This window comes from Pangasianodon hypophthalmus, chromosome 21 (assembly GCF_027358585.1).
Source record: "Pangasianodon hypophthalmus isolate fPanHyp1 chromosome 21, fPanHyp1.pri, whole genome shotgun sequence".
Lineage (NCBI taxonomy): Eukaryota > Metazoa > Chordata > Actinopteri > Siluriformes > Pangasiidae > Pangasianodon > Pangasianodon hypophthalmus.
Window position 1 is genome coordinate 7,426,372 of NC_069730.1, and position 17,189 is coordinate 7,443,560.

Consider the following 17,189-nt stretch of genomic DNA (forward strand, 5'->3'; position numbering starts at 1 on the left):
AATGTGCTATTAGTTCATGAATCAGTCTCACTGACACCTTATTTTACAGAAAAGTCCAGAAAAGTGACCATCCTATAGACTGTACTATAGTAGCTCCAGGGTGCAGTGTACTAGGATTATTGCTATTACTATATATTGTTGCGTTTGCTAGAATGGGCATTGAAAGGTGTGTTTATTTCTGGTTTGTCTCAGAGCTGGGTGAGATCAAGAACATCACTACCACAAAGCCCTCTCTGGAACTTGAAGGATTGGAGAAATACACCAACTACAGCATCCAAGTGCTGGCCTTCACCCGGGCTGGGGACGGAGTTCGCAGCGAGCAAATATACACAAGGACCAAAGAGGACGGTGAGACATCTCATTTAGTTTTAGTTCTCATGAACAAACACACATGCGTACACACACGCACTTGTTCATAAGTCCATAAAATAAGACACACAAAACATAAGTCGACACATCATCTTTTAATCTTAGTTTGGGATGAGAGATCAGCTGTATTTGTCCAGTTTCCTGTATATTTGTGATGACAAGATACTTAGCGCTAACTTTCTTTCAGTAGAATTGTAAATATTATTATAATGTTATTATAAATACCCTGCCTTGTGTTAATTTTCATTATACCACATCGACTTTGATTGGTCACAAGGTTTTTTTTATATCAGTTCAGTTACAAAATATAAAGTTTTAAGAGCAGAAATAAAAAGTCAAAATGTTGTTCTTGTCTCCAAACAGTTCCAGGTCCTCCAGCTGGTGTGAAGGCTGCTGCTGCGTCTGCCTCAGTGGTGTTCGTCTCCTGGCTTCCTCCACTGAAACTCAACGGAATCATCCGGAAATACACAGTCTTCTGCTCCAACCCTTATCCCACGGTATTCAGCCAAACCACAACACGGTGGCACGTTCTTTAGCATGATTATCATCCGACATTTGGGTGCCATGCAGCTGCAAAACATAAAGCTCCGAAAATATTTACAGGTTAACGCATCAGTCGTTTTGCTGTTGATGTCACGCTCAGGGTGAGAAGAGGAAAAGTGGCCAAAAATGATCAGAAACATTAAGAACCTTAATGAAGATAAAACCATGTGCACTTAAAAGAGTAGTTATTGTTAACTGAACATTTAACTTAACGTGAACAAAACATCCAGCTCCAGTGAAGAAACAGAGCATAATATCAACTGTGCTTCAAAATATATATCCATTAAGTGTTGCTGTGAAAACCTTTCAGTAATGTACATTAACTCTGTTTAATATTTAAGGGAATCTTTAAGAGAACTGCACATATTAGAAGACACAGTAAGAGCCATTTTCCACAGTTTGGCTAAAGGGAGTGAAATAGCTACAAGTGATTTTGTTTTTAACCTTCTTTTTCATGGAAAATTAATTTAGGTCATCCATGTTATGCTTTTTTAGGTGGTTTTGTAATGACGGAGTGCCAGTAATCAACATTTCTGGGGCATCGCCTTAAGCGTGATTTATTAAAGCATATTTTGAAATAGGTTTTTAGTTGTTGTTTCTTCTTTAGAATGAGATACACTGGGTTTTTTTGTGATGTTTTGTTCATGAGAAATGAAAGAGAGGAAAGTTAAATGTCCAATATCAAATCAACTACAATCTTTTATGTCCATATGGTTTTATTTACAGCAGTGTGGTTGTAAAATTAAGAGTTTTAAGGTTTTGTTCTGGTTATTTCTTAATGTTTCTGATCGTTATTAGTGCACCACAGGCCACTTTTCCATATCGTCTGATTGAGGATTTGCCCTTTTTCCCTATATAAACCAATATGGCTAATACTTATAGAGTACCATGAACCTGTGATTGAAGCTTTGGAATTTGCTGATGAGTTTAAGAGGTTAAAGAACAAATTAGACATACTTACATAATTACTACTGTCAATGAAATTGCAATACATCACTGGGAGATGGAGTATATAAACAACATATAACACTTTTTGTATGCATGTGCTGGTTTGGTCCTCCACACTACAGGTCATCAGTGAGTTTGAGGCTGCACCCGATGTGTATTTTCGTCGAGTGACCAACCTGAACCAGAACTGGCAGTACAGTATTTGGGTGGTGGCAGTGACTGCAGCTGGTCGAGGGAACGCGAGTGAGATCATCACTGTGGAGCCGCAAGCTAAAGGTACAGACATAGATGATTTTACATTATGAAAACTGAAGCTGACTGAGCTGAAACCTCTACTACCTGGTACAGGTGTTGATCCAGGTGTGTTATATAATGAATTAAAAAAGAAGACTGAGTCATTCTTTATTTCTGCGGGTTTTGAATGTGGAAATGGCAGATCTAAGTATTCATGTGTGACACGTGCAATATCATTTTACCGTAACTCCTATATAGATATTTTCAGTATAATTCTGTCATTAGAGATGTAGCATTGCCTGTGGCTGTAGGCATTCTCAATGGCTGTGGTCAAATACATTCATAACTGTTAATAAGTAACTTTTACAAGTCAAAAGTGTGTTATAAATATTTTTTTTTTTTACATTTTTAAGTAGATTATTTGTGACTTATTAGTACATATAAAATTTTGTTTTTGGGAAAATTCTCATATAGAAACCTGATTTTACTGAATGTTAGAAAAGGCTTTAAACAGAAATGGCATTATAAACAGAATTATAAATGTAAGAATTAACTGTGGCTTAATTTCATTTGCTTTGTTAGCTCCTGCTCGTATTCTAACATTCAGTGGCACAGTGACCACACCATGGATGAGGGACATTGTACTACCCTGTAGAGCTGTTGGAGACCCTCCTCCGACCATCAAGTGGCTGAAGGGAAAGTGAGTTTATTTTGAGATAAAGACTTATTAGCACATGCTGGCATACTTACTTTTTAAATAATTTTAAAAAGTAATAATTTTAATAAGGTATATATAATGCAAACAAGCCAGGTTATTCACTGGAGCATGTGTCACAGAAGCTTCTGTTGATTTCCCCTTTAGCAACGGGACACCCGCTCCTGTCTCTATTGATGGCCGGCGCAGTGTCCATGGCAACGGCAGCTTTGTGATCCGCACAGTGAAAGCTGAGGATTCTGGGTACTACACCTGCATTGTGAGCAACAACTGGGGTTCGGATGAAATCACGCTAAATCTACAGGTTCAAGGTGAGTCTCTGAATCAGCTCTATAGAATATAAAACAAAATCATGCCACAATCTGAACCATCAGGACTTCATAGGAATAACCTAAATCCCCTGTACGTAGCAAGGAGATACTATTGGGGACCATTTAGTCCTAGTGTGACCCTCATTCAGGAAGCAGGAGTGACTTCAGTAGGACTCAGTAGGACACACCCACATAGACTGCTGTTTTCTCTTGTCTGCCGTATAATATACAAATCATTCATTTATTAATTAATGCTCTCTATCCCTGTTATATAGCTTTAATGCATGCCCACTCAAAGCCACTCCCATTTCTATATATAGAATCAAGCACATGCTTTCTTGTGATCTGAATACCAACCCTGTTAATTATTATTATTATTATTATTATTATTGTATTTGTTAAAAATGCTGATATTAAATTAAAACCTGAAACATAAAATATCATTTTGTACTTGTAGTACCTCCGGACCAGCCACGTCTCACTGTAACTAAAACCACCACCACATCCATCACTCTGTCCTGGATTCCTGGAGACAACGGAGGAAGCTCGATCAGAGGTGAGACTCCTTTGCTTCCTGCTGTCACTATTAACCTTTAAAAAAAAAAAAAAAAAAGTCTTGCACAAAACTATAAGTGCTTTCCTCATTTTAAGTAACAAAGTGATTAATTCATGATTTCACTATTTGCTTACCACAGTAACACAGTAAAATTAATTTTATAATTTCCAAATGATGTCCCACCAGCGAAATACTACACGAAACAGTTCTTTCTGCCAATTTGGATGAAAGCAAATGTACTTGTCTGCTTTCTCTCTTTAAGGTTACATTCTGCAGTACTCAGAGGATAACAGTGAGGAATGGGGCAGCTTTCCCATCAGCCCCAGTGAACGATCATACCGGCTGGAGAATATGAAGTGTGGCACCTGGTACAAGTTTACCCTGACTGCGCAGAATGCTGTGGGTCCGGGCCGCATTAGTGAGATCATCGAGGCCAAAACCCATGGAAAAGGTGAGAAGTAGCCAGTTAGGAAGGTATCAGGGCTGCACTATGTCATGGTCAAGATGTTATTACTGCACAAAACCATAGGTAAAGGGGCCTGAACTAAAAAGTTTTACTACTTCAACTTTTTCCATGTTGCTGTTGTTTCACAAAGTTGTTTTTACTGTCATAATGGTTGACTGTTCCAGTTGTCTCAAATTAGTGCAAAAAACAAACATGAGTGACTAAAAATGTGGATCTCGTAATAAACCTGTCCCACTTCTGGTCTTCCTGAAACTCCCAGGATCCATCAGAGGTTCCAGACTTTTCAATATTGTAGCCATATAATAAGCTAGAAGTTTTTAGTATATAAATCATAGTTTGCTGAATTTGATTATTTTGTTACAGATTTAGGATGAACCTAACACTTTGAGACCCTTTTATGCAACAGTGTAACTGTTTAAATATCATATTACTTTCCAAATCCCCTAAAGATATTTCTGTTTATCTTATCATGCTGTTTCTCTCCTCAGAACCACAGTTTGCCAAAGACCATGAGCTTTTCTCCAGCATCAACTCAACACGCGTGGAGCTTAATCTGATTGGCTGGAATAACGGCGGCTGTCCGATCAGCTCGTTCACGCTGGAGTACCGGCCAGTGGACACCACACCATGGACCACAATGCAGCGCACCTCTTTACCCAAGAGCCACGTGCTGTATGACCTGCAGGAGGGCACGTGGTACGAGCTGCAGATGAGGGTGGGCAACAGCGCGGGTACAGCTGAGAAGAGGGTGTTGTTTGCAACACTGAATGTAGACGGCAGTAAGTGTTTTTACAAAACGCACAACAAAGAGGTCGGGGTACTTTCTGCTTTAATATCAACAAATGAACCTAATTTTTCATACCTTTCATTCACACCTCTGCCCACAGACACACACACAGAGACACACACACACATGTGCCATCAGGAAGAACTGCAAGCATGTTAAAGTGTTTTGTGTTTATTCCTATAAATATTGCTTATATTGCTAATAAATGAGATGAAGATTAAACACAGTATATTGGGTATAGATTAAGTTTTACAGTGGCATTGCTATAACATCGAAACAGAAGATCTTCATTTCTATGCAGCGAACAAAATGTGAAGGTTAAATCTGCCTGGGTTCTGGGCGTTTGGTTTGATAGAATTTAGTTAAAGGTGATGGAAAAGGATTTGGTTAGCACACTACTATAAGCCCTTCATACTATAAGACTTACACTGACATATTTACATATAGATTTATAAAAAGCATATTCCAACAGGCATCAGCTGACAAAAATTCCTCTACTGTCAATTTTGTTGTCCAGTTCATATAACACATGAGTCATTACACTGTAACAATTAACGCAGATAGTATATTTAATTTGGTCCATGACTCAAATGTGTTTCTTATTTCCACATCTAATATTTTTAGTAATACTCATGACAATGGCACAATATGATAATATGAGTATATCTTCTATGGCCTTTAAGTAAACTGAGTAAGTAATTTTTTTCATTTTATAATATAAATAGTAAAACTATGACAATGCCATAAAACTGATATAACAGAGTTGTGTATATTTTCTCTAATGTTTAATTAGCCGTCAAAGTCAGTTGTCTTGATGTTTTAATGAAGATAATTCCAGAAAATGTCATAACACAGCCTTATGTCAAAAAAAAAAAAACATGTCAAATCAACATCAATATTGATGATATAAACAGCCTTTATGATGAATGTCACTAATCATGATGGACTATGCAGGTGTCATGTGACCCTATGAAAACTAAGCTTAAGTAAAACCAACATTTTTAGAGCTATGTAATAGAAGTATCTCTAATTCAGTGATATAATATTATAATTACCAGAGCAACAATATTGCTAAAGGTGGCAGAACATACCTCCCGAGTGGTGCAACAGAAAAGACCTGTTGTCTGGCGATCACAAGTTCAAATCTCAACAGTTTTGGCCGGGAGTCCAAGAGAGCAAAATTGGTCATGCTATCTGGGTGTGTGTGTGGGGGGACATACTCTCTCCCCTGTCAATGACCATGACACTAGCCAATCGTGGCCAATGTCTGGCCAATGGCTGGTTGGAGAGAATTGGCTGGTGACAAAATTAGGGAGAAAAATGGGGGAAAAGTGGGCACAAAATGAGGTGGGTGAGTGAATTGGATTATAGAAAACATTCATAACCCAAATTCCCTTACATCTCTCCAGGCACTATTGCTCCACTGCTGAAGATTGTGGACCCCAGCCAGGAGAACAGGCAAGGCACTGAGGGCCTGAAGATGATGGTGACCATCATCTGCATCCTGGTGGCCATTGCAATGGTTTTCATTGTGCTGCTTGTTATGAGGAGAAGGAGGAGGGAACAGAGGCTCAAGAGATTACGGGGTATGTGAACATACAAATCTGAAAGCATAAAAACAATTTTTGCCTAACCCTCACTTATATTTTTCTTATAGAAGCATTTGTAGTTCATTCTCTTCTCTCCTTGATTCGCAGATGCAAAAAGCTTGGCAGAAATGCTTATGAGGTATGTAAACGTTAATATGCTAAATGTATTTGAATCATGTTCTCATAACTTCCAAGTCACTGTAGTTATGACAACTCTAAGATATAACCAGTTTGAATATGTATTTTCAGTAAGAACACACGAACTCCGGATGCTGTAAACAAGCAACAGCAAACCCTCCGAATGCACATTGATATCCCACGAGCCCAACTGCTCATTGAGGAGAGAGACACAATGGAGACGATAGGTAAGATCTTAATTTACAAGAGCTTCCAAGATTTGAACTGTTTCTCCAAACTTTCATAAATATACCCAAATCAGAATAGAGTAAACTAATTAAAAACACGCCATGACTCCTCCCCTTCTTCAAGACCTGCAATCAACAATGTTCCTACTGCCACAAAAATGTCCCTACTTAGTGCTATATAATGTATCTTCCAACATATATACAGTAGTTCATGTGAGGTCATTGTAGAACTATGTTGGAAGGTCTCAGCCTGCACACACACACACACACACACACACACACAAGGTGTCCAGGATAACCCCTGACAGGTTAATACAACCATTGTATTGGCATTTTTAAAATTCAAATATTTTGTTTTGCCTGTGCGCACACATGCTGAGACCTTTCATAGTCACAGAACGATGTAAGACACATTATTTGCAATAAACACCACTGGCATACAGCCATCTTAACTTGAAACCTTCTCACTGAGTTCTCACCAAGTTGGCACCAGTTATGAAGCACAGGAAACACTGGCAGTTATCCAGGGCTCCCAAAACCAGAGTTATATGTGTAAATAGCATCCTGTTTTACCTCTCCTACCCAAAAGGGGCAATGAGAATCACCTGGATAACTATGCCACAATGTCTTGACAGACCAATACACCTTAAGATTAAATGGAAAGGTGTTTATAGGCCAGCCTGTCTATAGGCCATGATGATGTCCATCACCCACTTGGCAAGTTTTGCTCTGTGACAGATGAACTGCTCGTCTGAGGATTGGATGGCTGCCATTCAGTTTAAGCAGTACTTTGGGGCACTTACCAGACACAACAAGGTTCAGTCTGCAGGCTTTCCTTCATGGAGCACTGCAAGGACAACTGATTGATTTACAAAACTGAGAGATATGACCTTGGGCGGAAATCCCAGATTCAGCCACAAGGTCACTCTAGAGTCATCTGGCCACAAATGCATGCAAGATTATCGCCAGAGCATGCACTTCTCCCACTCTTTTTGGAGCAAACCCACAGGTACATGTGACCTGCCTGAGGCTGCTAGATCTCTCTGTTCATTTGGGACAGAAGATGCTCTCAAAAAGGCAGTAGTAGAATCAAGGTTTTGTCAGGCATCTCAGGGGCCACAAGCATGTGAGAAAGATAAGCAGCCTGAGAGGAAAAGCATATATAGATGATGAGGCCAAATGTAGGCCAATCCATCCTGTCCAATTAAAGCCCCAGCAGATACACTGTACTCAATGAGGCTAACCATTGTTAGATTCCTTGCAAGTGAAGGGAGCCTCCTGGCCATGTGCCTCCCTGATGGACTGAAGGCAGATGGACCACCCTCTGTTTTAACTGGTTGATGCATTCTGATATTATACCAGGTGAAAACATACCCACACATCTTCTGTGCCCCTGTAGCACCACGTTGCTCCCCAGCCTGTAAGGGATGTGATCTCTCTCCACTGGGGCGCTGCTCTCTAGTGGACCCCGTTCATTACAAAAGCCTTCCATCTCCATCTTCTTTGTAGTGTTTGGTGCCCAGCTGTAGGCTAATAGCCAACTTCAGAAAGACTCATAGTTCCAGCAAGCCTAAGGTGCAGCTGCCATTATTAATCCTAGCATCCTCAACAGGAGCTGGTACTGCACATACTGTAGGAACCTGAGAGGGTAGCTAGCATTGTTAGTGAATCTAGCTTCTTGAAAAATATCTGTGGTGCTTGAATGAGGCCGAAATGTAGACCTTTGAATTAAAATGCCTGTCCTTAGAAAGCAAATCTTAAAAACATTTGTGTTCCAGTGTAGTAGGGATATGAAATTAGGTGTTGCACGGATCCTCTGTGAATGTAAACCAGTCCTGTGGTAGCACAGCATGTAGATGCTAACCTTAGCATGTGGAGAAGGAGGGTCGTAAGGAGCAGCATGTAGTTCTCAACCATGTTAGTAGTATATAGCCACTGGAAACCTGGCTCCTGTGCCAGTAAGGTGCCTTAACAGAATCCAACTAATGTAGCAGGTTCAGCAGTGAACAGTACATGGTACAGTGAGGGAAAAACCACTCAACAACCCCAGCAGGGCTTATGTACAGGCTTGTTGATTAGAGATCAGAAGATGTGAATCCAGCTAACTGAGAAGACACACCAATAAAAAAGCACATGGTATGGGGAGGGAAAACTACTCAACCTCAGGTTACCTGTAGCTCTGTTCATAGTCACAAGCTGTACATGATGTACATGTTGTCTGACGTGTACAAAGTGAGAAGAAGAAAGGGTAAGAAGGAGGCAAAAGAAGGTATCAGAGTGATTTTCACTGCGACCATGTTTTAAAAACTACACTGTACGGCCAAAAGTATATGGATGGCTGACCATGACCCCCTTATGTGGGCCTTCCCCAAACTTTTGCCACAAAGTTGGAGGCACATGATTATCTAGAATGTCTTTGTATGCTGAAACATTAACATTTCCCTTCACTGGAGCTATGGAGCTTATCCCAAATCTGTTCCAGCATTGACAGTGCCCCTGAGCACAAAGCAAGGTCCATGATGGTTTGGAAGCACTCAAGTGGCATGCACAGAGCCCTGACTTTAACCCCAGTGAACACCTTTATGATGAACTGGAGTGCTGACTGCATTCCAGGCCCCCTTGCCCGACATCAGTGCCCAACCTCACTAACACTTTTGTGGCTGAATAGCCACAATTCCCAAAGCAACATTCCAAAATCCAATGGAAAGCCTTCCCAGAACAGTGGAGGCTATTATAGCAGCAAAGAGGTGAACATCTCCATATTAATCCCATGCCTTTGGAATAGGATGATCACCAAGCACATATGGGTGTCATGGTCAGGTGTCCACATACGTTTGGCCATATAATGTAGGTTGCAAGCTAGAGATGTGACTTCTGCCTAATTTTATTATTCAAGCATCCATCAAGAGTTAATGAATGGATATGTGGTCAACCGCTAGGATGGGAGTAAATGCATATTTCATATGGTGTAATGAAGTATCATTTTAAACTCCCTGCAAGTCAAGTACCATTTTACACTGCCACTCCTCTTGTCTGTGGTAGCGCACATGTATTTATGTGTTTCACAGACATAATACAGGGAAAGAATGAGCAGGAATTAAACAACACAACAGAAGCTCTACTGAATGTTAGCTCAATATGTGAGCCTCTAGCCCTGTAGTAGCATGTCCAACCACTTTAATATTTGCAGAATGTTTGAAAATCACATTTTATTTATTTTATATGATCACAGTGGCAATGCATATTTATAATTTTAAGGTCACTCCAGTTATTTCCATCTTAGCCTATATATTTATATATATATATATGTGTTTCTCTTTCAGATGACCGATCAACAGTGCTGTTGACAGATAATGATTTTGGAGAGACGTCTAAGCAGAAGTCCTCCACAGTCACACACACGGTTCACTACCAGTCACTGTCCCAGACAACTGGCCCACTGGTGGATGTCTCAGACGCTCGACCTGGTACAAGTGAGTACTGAAGTGTTTAATAAGGCAAAACTATATGAGCTTTCAGACGTAAAGGGAAACAATGCCTGACACTGTATTTTTACAATTAGTCGTCACTTGAATTTCCATATTTATGGAAATAAATATTCAAAATGGGTCATTTATACCCAAAGAGGACATAAGGGTTAACAGTGTATTGGGTTCCAGTTGCTTAGTCAATAGGATATTGTATCTCAGTGTTAAGCGCCTGTGGTTTCCTTTTACACCTTAAGGGAAATTCAGTGTTCAAGCTAATGTTATTGCTGATGAGGCTGAAATGAGCCGTAGGGAAAGCACCATAGATGTCCAGTGGAGCTGAACTAATCAGAAGTAGTGAGGTCGCTCAATCTACCTGACACATACACACACACACACACACACACACATGCGCGCGCATGCACACAGATTGCAATCCTTCATGCTGGGGGAACTGATTCGATTAAACTCACTAGTGTTGACTCAACAAATCCCACAACCTCACAATAGAATTTTAGAAGTGCAGCTCCAGTGGAAGCTTTATGAGCCCACCTAAATAATATTGCTGTTGATGTAATTTGTGCTTATACCAATACCAAGACTGATTACATGAATGCTTTAAGGGTGGTGGTTTTAAAGTAAATTTTAAACGAGATGTTAGTCAGTCATGTTGTTGGTGTCCCATAGATCCCACTGCCCGTCGTACAGCTAAAGCGGGTCCAGCAACACGGAGCCGCTATGCCAGCCAGTGGACGTTAAACAGACCTCATCAGCCCATGTCCTCACACACACTCACTACAGATTGGAGGCTGCCCACACCACGTGCCACAGGCTCAGTGGACAAGGAAAGTGACAGCTACAGTGTCAGTCCCTCTCAGGACACAGGTAACACTAAAGCTATAAGATTAAACCAGACTGGAACTCCATTACAGAAACATTCCTGTATCTTTTTTTTCCTCATGTACATTACAGTACATTAGCTAGCTGGAATAAGAGTGTGTACTTTGCCCCTCATCATTCTGATTATACCATCGATGGGACCGTATAATACATTCCTCAGCTCTAATCATTTCATTGTCAAGCTATTGAAGAATATTAGATGATAGCCTTCATTGCACAGACCTGACATTAGAAAAAGGTTCAAGTTTGTTCTTCATCAACCATATCAGACCACAGTGCTGCCAAACTCACCTGAAACATTTGATGTAAAGATGCACAAGTGTCTCATTAAATCTTTGTGTGTGTGTTTGTAAAACACATCCACATTCCCATACAGACCGTGCTCGAAGCAGCATGGTGTCCACAGAGAGTGCTTCCTCTACATATGAGGAACTCGCCCGAGCATATGAGCACGCCAAGATGGAAGAACAGCTGCGCCACGCCAAGTTCACCATCACAGAGTGCTTCATCTCTGACACATCCTCTGAGCAGATGACAGCCGGCACCAACGACTACACAGACAGTATGACATCCAGCACGCCCTCTGAGTCGGGCATCTGCCGCTTCACCGCCTCTCCACCAAAACCACAGGATGCCAGCCGGGTCATGAACATGGCCGTGCCCAAAGCACACAGACCTGGTGAGTTTGAAAACATCAAAGATTTGGCTGAAGATGTGTTCTTCATGTTGATGTTTCTGTTCTGTACTCAGCAATGGATCTGGACCCAGGCCACTTCTTTTCATTTTAGAGCTATGCAACTGGAAGAACTTTTCTTTTATACTAGACCACATCCATATGTTCAGTTGAAGGAAAAAGGTTGCATTTATAAACAATGAAAACAAAAGGACATGCAATGTGAGACTTTACAGATGTCCCTTTATCACAAGGAACAAAAATGGTAAAAATTTCTGCTGAAAGATTAATACATTATTTTTTCAGTATTTTTTCTTCCACTCGTTGATAGTGTATATGTGTCTATTAGTGATATTCTAAACTGATGCAAATGCACAAACAAACAGGAGGAAAACTATTCTTTTGTTGTTCTTGTTGTTGTGTTGTTAATAAACCTTGCCAAAAAGGTTCACAGGGCATCTATTTATATCTAGAGATATGTGTTAGGACTGGGATCTAGTGGGAAGCAACGAAAAGTTTGTGCGAGTGGGAGGTTTTTTTTAAAAAAAAGTCACCAACATTTCAGCTATGAGATGGTGGTGTGTTCTCTTCACATCACATGTTCAAGATATTCTTAAAAGATAATCAGCAAATTCTAAGTAAAGCCACATTAACATTGGCTTGACAACAGAACAGTGAAAACACAAGTAGACTTTCTAGACCTGTGAATGGCATAAGTTGTGGCACTTAACATAAAGTTCTGCTTGGTTTCTGGCCATGTTAAAATAAGTGGCATTAACCTTCTAGATTACGTTACCTCGGCCTCTCAGCTGAATATCAGGTAACTTGTCGTGCTGCAGAGACTCACTTAATTCAGGGCCTGTTTAATTTACTAAGGGCCAGTTCCATGGTCTGAATACGCAATAAATTATTCAATCCCACCCTCCAGGCTATTTTAAAGTCACAAATTAGAAGGAAGTTGCAAAATCTCTTGCTATAGTTCTTAGAATTTGACTAAAATGCCTGTATCATTTCAGTCTCTGTTTTTATGGATGTTATTTAATTATTAGCCTTTAATTTTTTGATTTGCTTGGGGTTTTTTCCTCACTGAACATTCTCAGTGAACCCTGTCACTCTTTGCCGACCTGCGTTCCTGGGTATATCAGTTGCTCTGTTGTTGGCTCCCTGTGTTGACAAACACACACATGCAGACACACCACTATCTGTGTCCATTGGTGTCTATAGAAGTGACATGGGGCACAGCAGACTGGGTGTTGGACTCTCGGGTTACCCGTCTCAGTTTAGGCTTCATTGTGAAATGCGTCACTGTGCACCATGTGCAGAGGGTGAATAGAGGCCACCGGTGCTCATTATCGAAAAAGGTTTTTGTCTGCCAGTACAAAATGGCAGTTTACTGACACAATGGACTCATTGAATCTGAGATGGAATGAGAACACTGCCTTTATATGACTGACTGGTGTGATAAAACGCTACCGCTCCCTCACTTCCTGAAACCAGAACAAAAGTGCGCTTTTGTTGATTGTTTGATTGTCAGCATACCTACAGGACCTGGATTAAATCAGGGCTGAAAACTATTAAACTGACTGATTGGTTGAGAGCTCTGGCCATTATATTTAAAAAAAAAAAGATAATATATACGTATATAGAACGAAGATAACAGATAGTGACCTTTTGCTGTTTGAATACAAGACAGAATTTAAGCTCATCTGCATTACGTTTCTATTACATTCCGAGTCCCCAGCATTTCTCTTATACACACATCATTTTCACTGCATATTAAGGCTGCGCTAAATAATTAGCTTTGAACTCTGAAGTCAGAAAGAAAAAATCCTCCCTTGGCAAACAGAATGATGACACTGTGCTGAAATTCTCGCAATTACTCATAACTCATTGCACTGAAATAGATTTGATATGATGTGTAAGAAAAAGAGAACAATACAGAACATGTTTATCATGAAAAAAACATTGTCAGATTTCAGAGATGGCCTTTTTTTGAATATTAAAAAATTTTAGGAGTTGAATTTACATTGTGAAGAGGTTTCATGTTAGAAAGCCTCATTCAGTTCTGTTTAGAGTCTTTAGTTTAGGAGCTTGCTAAGAACTTGCCATGTCATTTTAAAAGTCTAAGAAGTGCAAGAACTCACAGAGTTTTATATATATATAATGTTACTTGCATATGATTATTGGTATATCTACTGAAATTCTGGAAAAATCGATCTATCTGTTTGTTAATGTGTTATACTTTTTTAAATATAATGGATATTTAAGATCCCTTTTAATCATCTAATATATGCCTTTTTCTAAACATTTTCTGACTTTAAATAACTCTTTGGTGGAAAAGTGAAAAAAAATGCTTGTCTTTTACTGCATACTTTGTTTTATCACATCATTTAAATTTAGGAGTCTGTTAATAACCAATTAAATCAACAAAGTATGTGTCTTAAAAATAATATTACATGTTACAATTTCTAACAGTGTTTTTCTCAAGCCATGTTCTGTTGGACACTTGTTGATTTCTTGAAATTGATTGGTCAGAAGGTTTTGATCATTTTCTATGACAGTAGTTCCAGCTGTATGTCCATTGACAGGTCTATATTAAAGTGTCTGTTCTAATAAGTTAGTGTCTCTATAGTAACAGCTAATACACAGAGACTTGTAGGCGGACACTTCATGTAATCTATGGATAAATGAATTAAAAAAAAAACCTGTAAAGAAAATGTTTAATCATTGATAAGGAGATGTTTATTGAACATTTATGATAGGCATTTCAGGTGTCACCATTCTGTAACAATCAGTAAGTTTTCCGCCAGTTTTCCGTCTTTTTTGCTTTTTTTGCATGACAAGCTGCACTGGTTTTCTTTTTTTAACTTCAAGAGAGAAAAAACAGGCTAGTGAGGGAGTGACTGTTTATAACATTATAACATAAGTAATAACAGGAAATGGCTTGTTTTGCAGACGTTTCACAACATTAGTTGTAACTATAAACAGATAAAAATACAGTATGTCTTTCTTTAACATATATATATATATATATATATATATATATATATATATATGTATATATATATTTCCTATAACAGCAAGCCCTTTTGTGTTTTATTCCTTACACAGTGCACTACACCACCATTATGTTAGAACTTCAGTAGTGTGCATATGTACAGTAGTTAATATAATCTCATTTTGGATTTAGCCTTAAATAGTGGTTTAAATAAAGATGATTCCTTTGTGAAAAATTTATGAAGATGGCGGATGTTTACAAGGAAGCCAAGCCAAGAAATGTAGAACTGGGCTAAATGTCAGTGACAAGAAAAATTAGTGACAAGTGACAAGTGGATTAAAAAAAAAGTTGATGATAAAATTTTATTGCCTCTTTTACTTTAGAAAGTGACACAGTTTTCACCTTTTATTATTACGTTTGCAATACAAACAAATTGTGTAGCTGTAGCGTAACATTATAGCCTCATGAATATTCAAATGCTTTCAAAAACTAATACTAAAGTACTGAAAGGAATTAAAATACAAATGCAATTTTAAAATGAATTTAATGGCATAGTCTCCAGTGAGATAACCATGAATCCTCTGTACAGGGGGTGAACTGGTCCACCTGCCTCCTTACCTGCGTATGGACTTCCTGCTGAACCGGGGAGCGGCTCATTCGGGCAGGGAAGCCACGGGTCAGACGTGTCTGGAGCCCCAGAGAAGTCGCACAGCAAAGCGGCCGGCCGTGTTAGCCCCAACGCCCTCCGAGACGCCTTCCACTGCACCTGCCTCTTCCGGCCCACCCAGCAGGGAAGCGGTGCAGCAGTGGCAGCCAGGCTCAGCCTCCACGCTGCCCCACCGCGAGCCCGGGGACCTCGCCCAGGCCGCCAAACTCAGCAGCTCCCAGGAATCACTGTTAGACTCTAGAGGACACCTGAAACAGAGCAACAACCCATACGCAAAGTCCTATACACTGGTATAACACAGGACTATAAAGCAAGGACCATTGGGCGCAGCACTACACACACACACACACACGAACACACACACACATTTACACACACACACATTTACACACTCACACGCACATACAAAACACATTTACATACTCACACACAAGCACACAAACATAAAAAAGCTCTGCTGCAAAGAAGAGCACTTTTCAGAGACATAGATGAGCCCTGTATATACATATTTCAGAATTCTAAAAGGCAAAATTGATGTTCTTTGCATCTGATTTTTCTTTTCATTACGTATCACTCCCCTGATATATTCTTTTTCTTTTGCACTCAGCATTTCTCTCAGCTTCTTTTCTTTCTCATCCTTTTCTTTAGCTTGCATTTTGGAATCTTTATCATTATTTTAAATAACACCATTATGAAGATTGCCAAAATTATTTATTTAAATTGACAGAGGTACTACTTTTGAATTTATATCAAGGATAATTCTATAGTCATTATTATTATTATATAAAATAGATGAAAAATATCAAAAAATAAAAAAGAAGGGTGGAAGGGTGCGGAACACTCACTGGGAAAGTGTTCCATTCTTTATCCATTGATTTTTTCTTTTTTTTTTTTAATGTTGAGATGTGATCAATGAATGATTAGCTTTTTACCATGGCATCATGTTCAAAGATTACAGAGGAAACCGAATGAATACAGTAAGAGTGATATGGACGGATGACGTGTGTCCACTTTCTCCGATCTCGTCAGATTGTTGAGCTTTCCAAGGACTGCATGGGGACCTGAAATGTTGAGTAAAGTGTCGGCTCAAAAAAAAAAAAAAAAAAAAAAATCCAAAAGACATTTTTATTTGTCATACTAAGGAATTCTATAATAATGTTCATATAAATATAAAGAGATCACTTTTATTTGTGGATAATCCAGGGAAAATGGTTTGGTAAATAAAGTCCTTAGTCATGTTTGCACACATCTGGTTTGATTAGGCAATCAAAATTGGCTTTGCTTGTCTTTTTTTCCCTCCTTCTTCACTTGTTTGTGAAACTGGTATGAATTCAGCCTGCACAACACCAGCAGTGCAGGAAATTCTGAAAAGGTAAAAAGATTCCCTTATAAAACTGAATACTACAGACTCTATGTAGATGGTAATTAGGGGTGTAATGATACACAAAATTCAAATTGGATATGACACGATGAGACACAGTTGTGTACGATACACACAATAAGCATTTCCTGAATATGAATGTGCCTTAGGTGTCCATTTTCAATTGACTAAAAAATTCAACATTCTAAAAGTACAATAATTGAAACTTAATCATGACACA

At 39.2% G+C, this 17,189-nt stretch overlaps 1 protein-coding gene across 1 annotated transcript in view; it reads left to right on the forward strand.

Moving 5' to 3' along the window:
• Nucleotides 1–16,860, forward strand: part of dscamb (Down syndrome cell adhesion molecule b) — a 135,162-nt gene extending 118,302 nt beyond the window's left edge. The window contains exons 19-33 of the mRNA XM_026941410.3: nt 193–348; nt 733–866; nt 1,983–2,136; nt 2,677–2,794; nt 2,957–3,120; nt 3,578–3,676; nt 3,939–4,127; nt 4,631–4,921; nt 6,339–6,515; nt 6,627–6,657; nt 6,768–6,883; nt 10,207–10,356; nt 11,038–11,235; nt 11,627–11,929; nt 15,511–16,860. Coding sequence (XP_026797211.3) covers nt 193–348; nt 733–866; nt 1,983–2,136; nt 2,677–2,794; nt 2,957–3,120; nt 3,578–3,676; nt 3,939–4,127; nt 4,631–4,921; nt 6,339–6,515; nt 6,627–6,657; nt 6,768–6,883; nt 10,207–10,356; nt 11,038–11,235; nt 11,627–11,929; nt 15,511–15,884 — 2,654 coding nt within the window. The 3' untranslated portion in view covers nt 15,885–16,860. The remainder of the gene's footprint in view (nt 1–192; nt 349–732; nt 867–1,982; nt 2,137–2,676; nt 2,795–2,956; nt 3,121–3,577; nt 3,677–3,938; nt 4,128–4,630; nt 4,922–6,338; nt 6,516–6,626; nt 6,658–6,767; nt 6,884–10,206; nt 10,357–11,037; nt 11,236–11,626; nt 11,930–15,510) is intronic.
• Nucleotides 16,861–17,189: the final 329 nt, after the last annotated feature.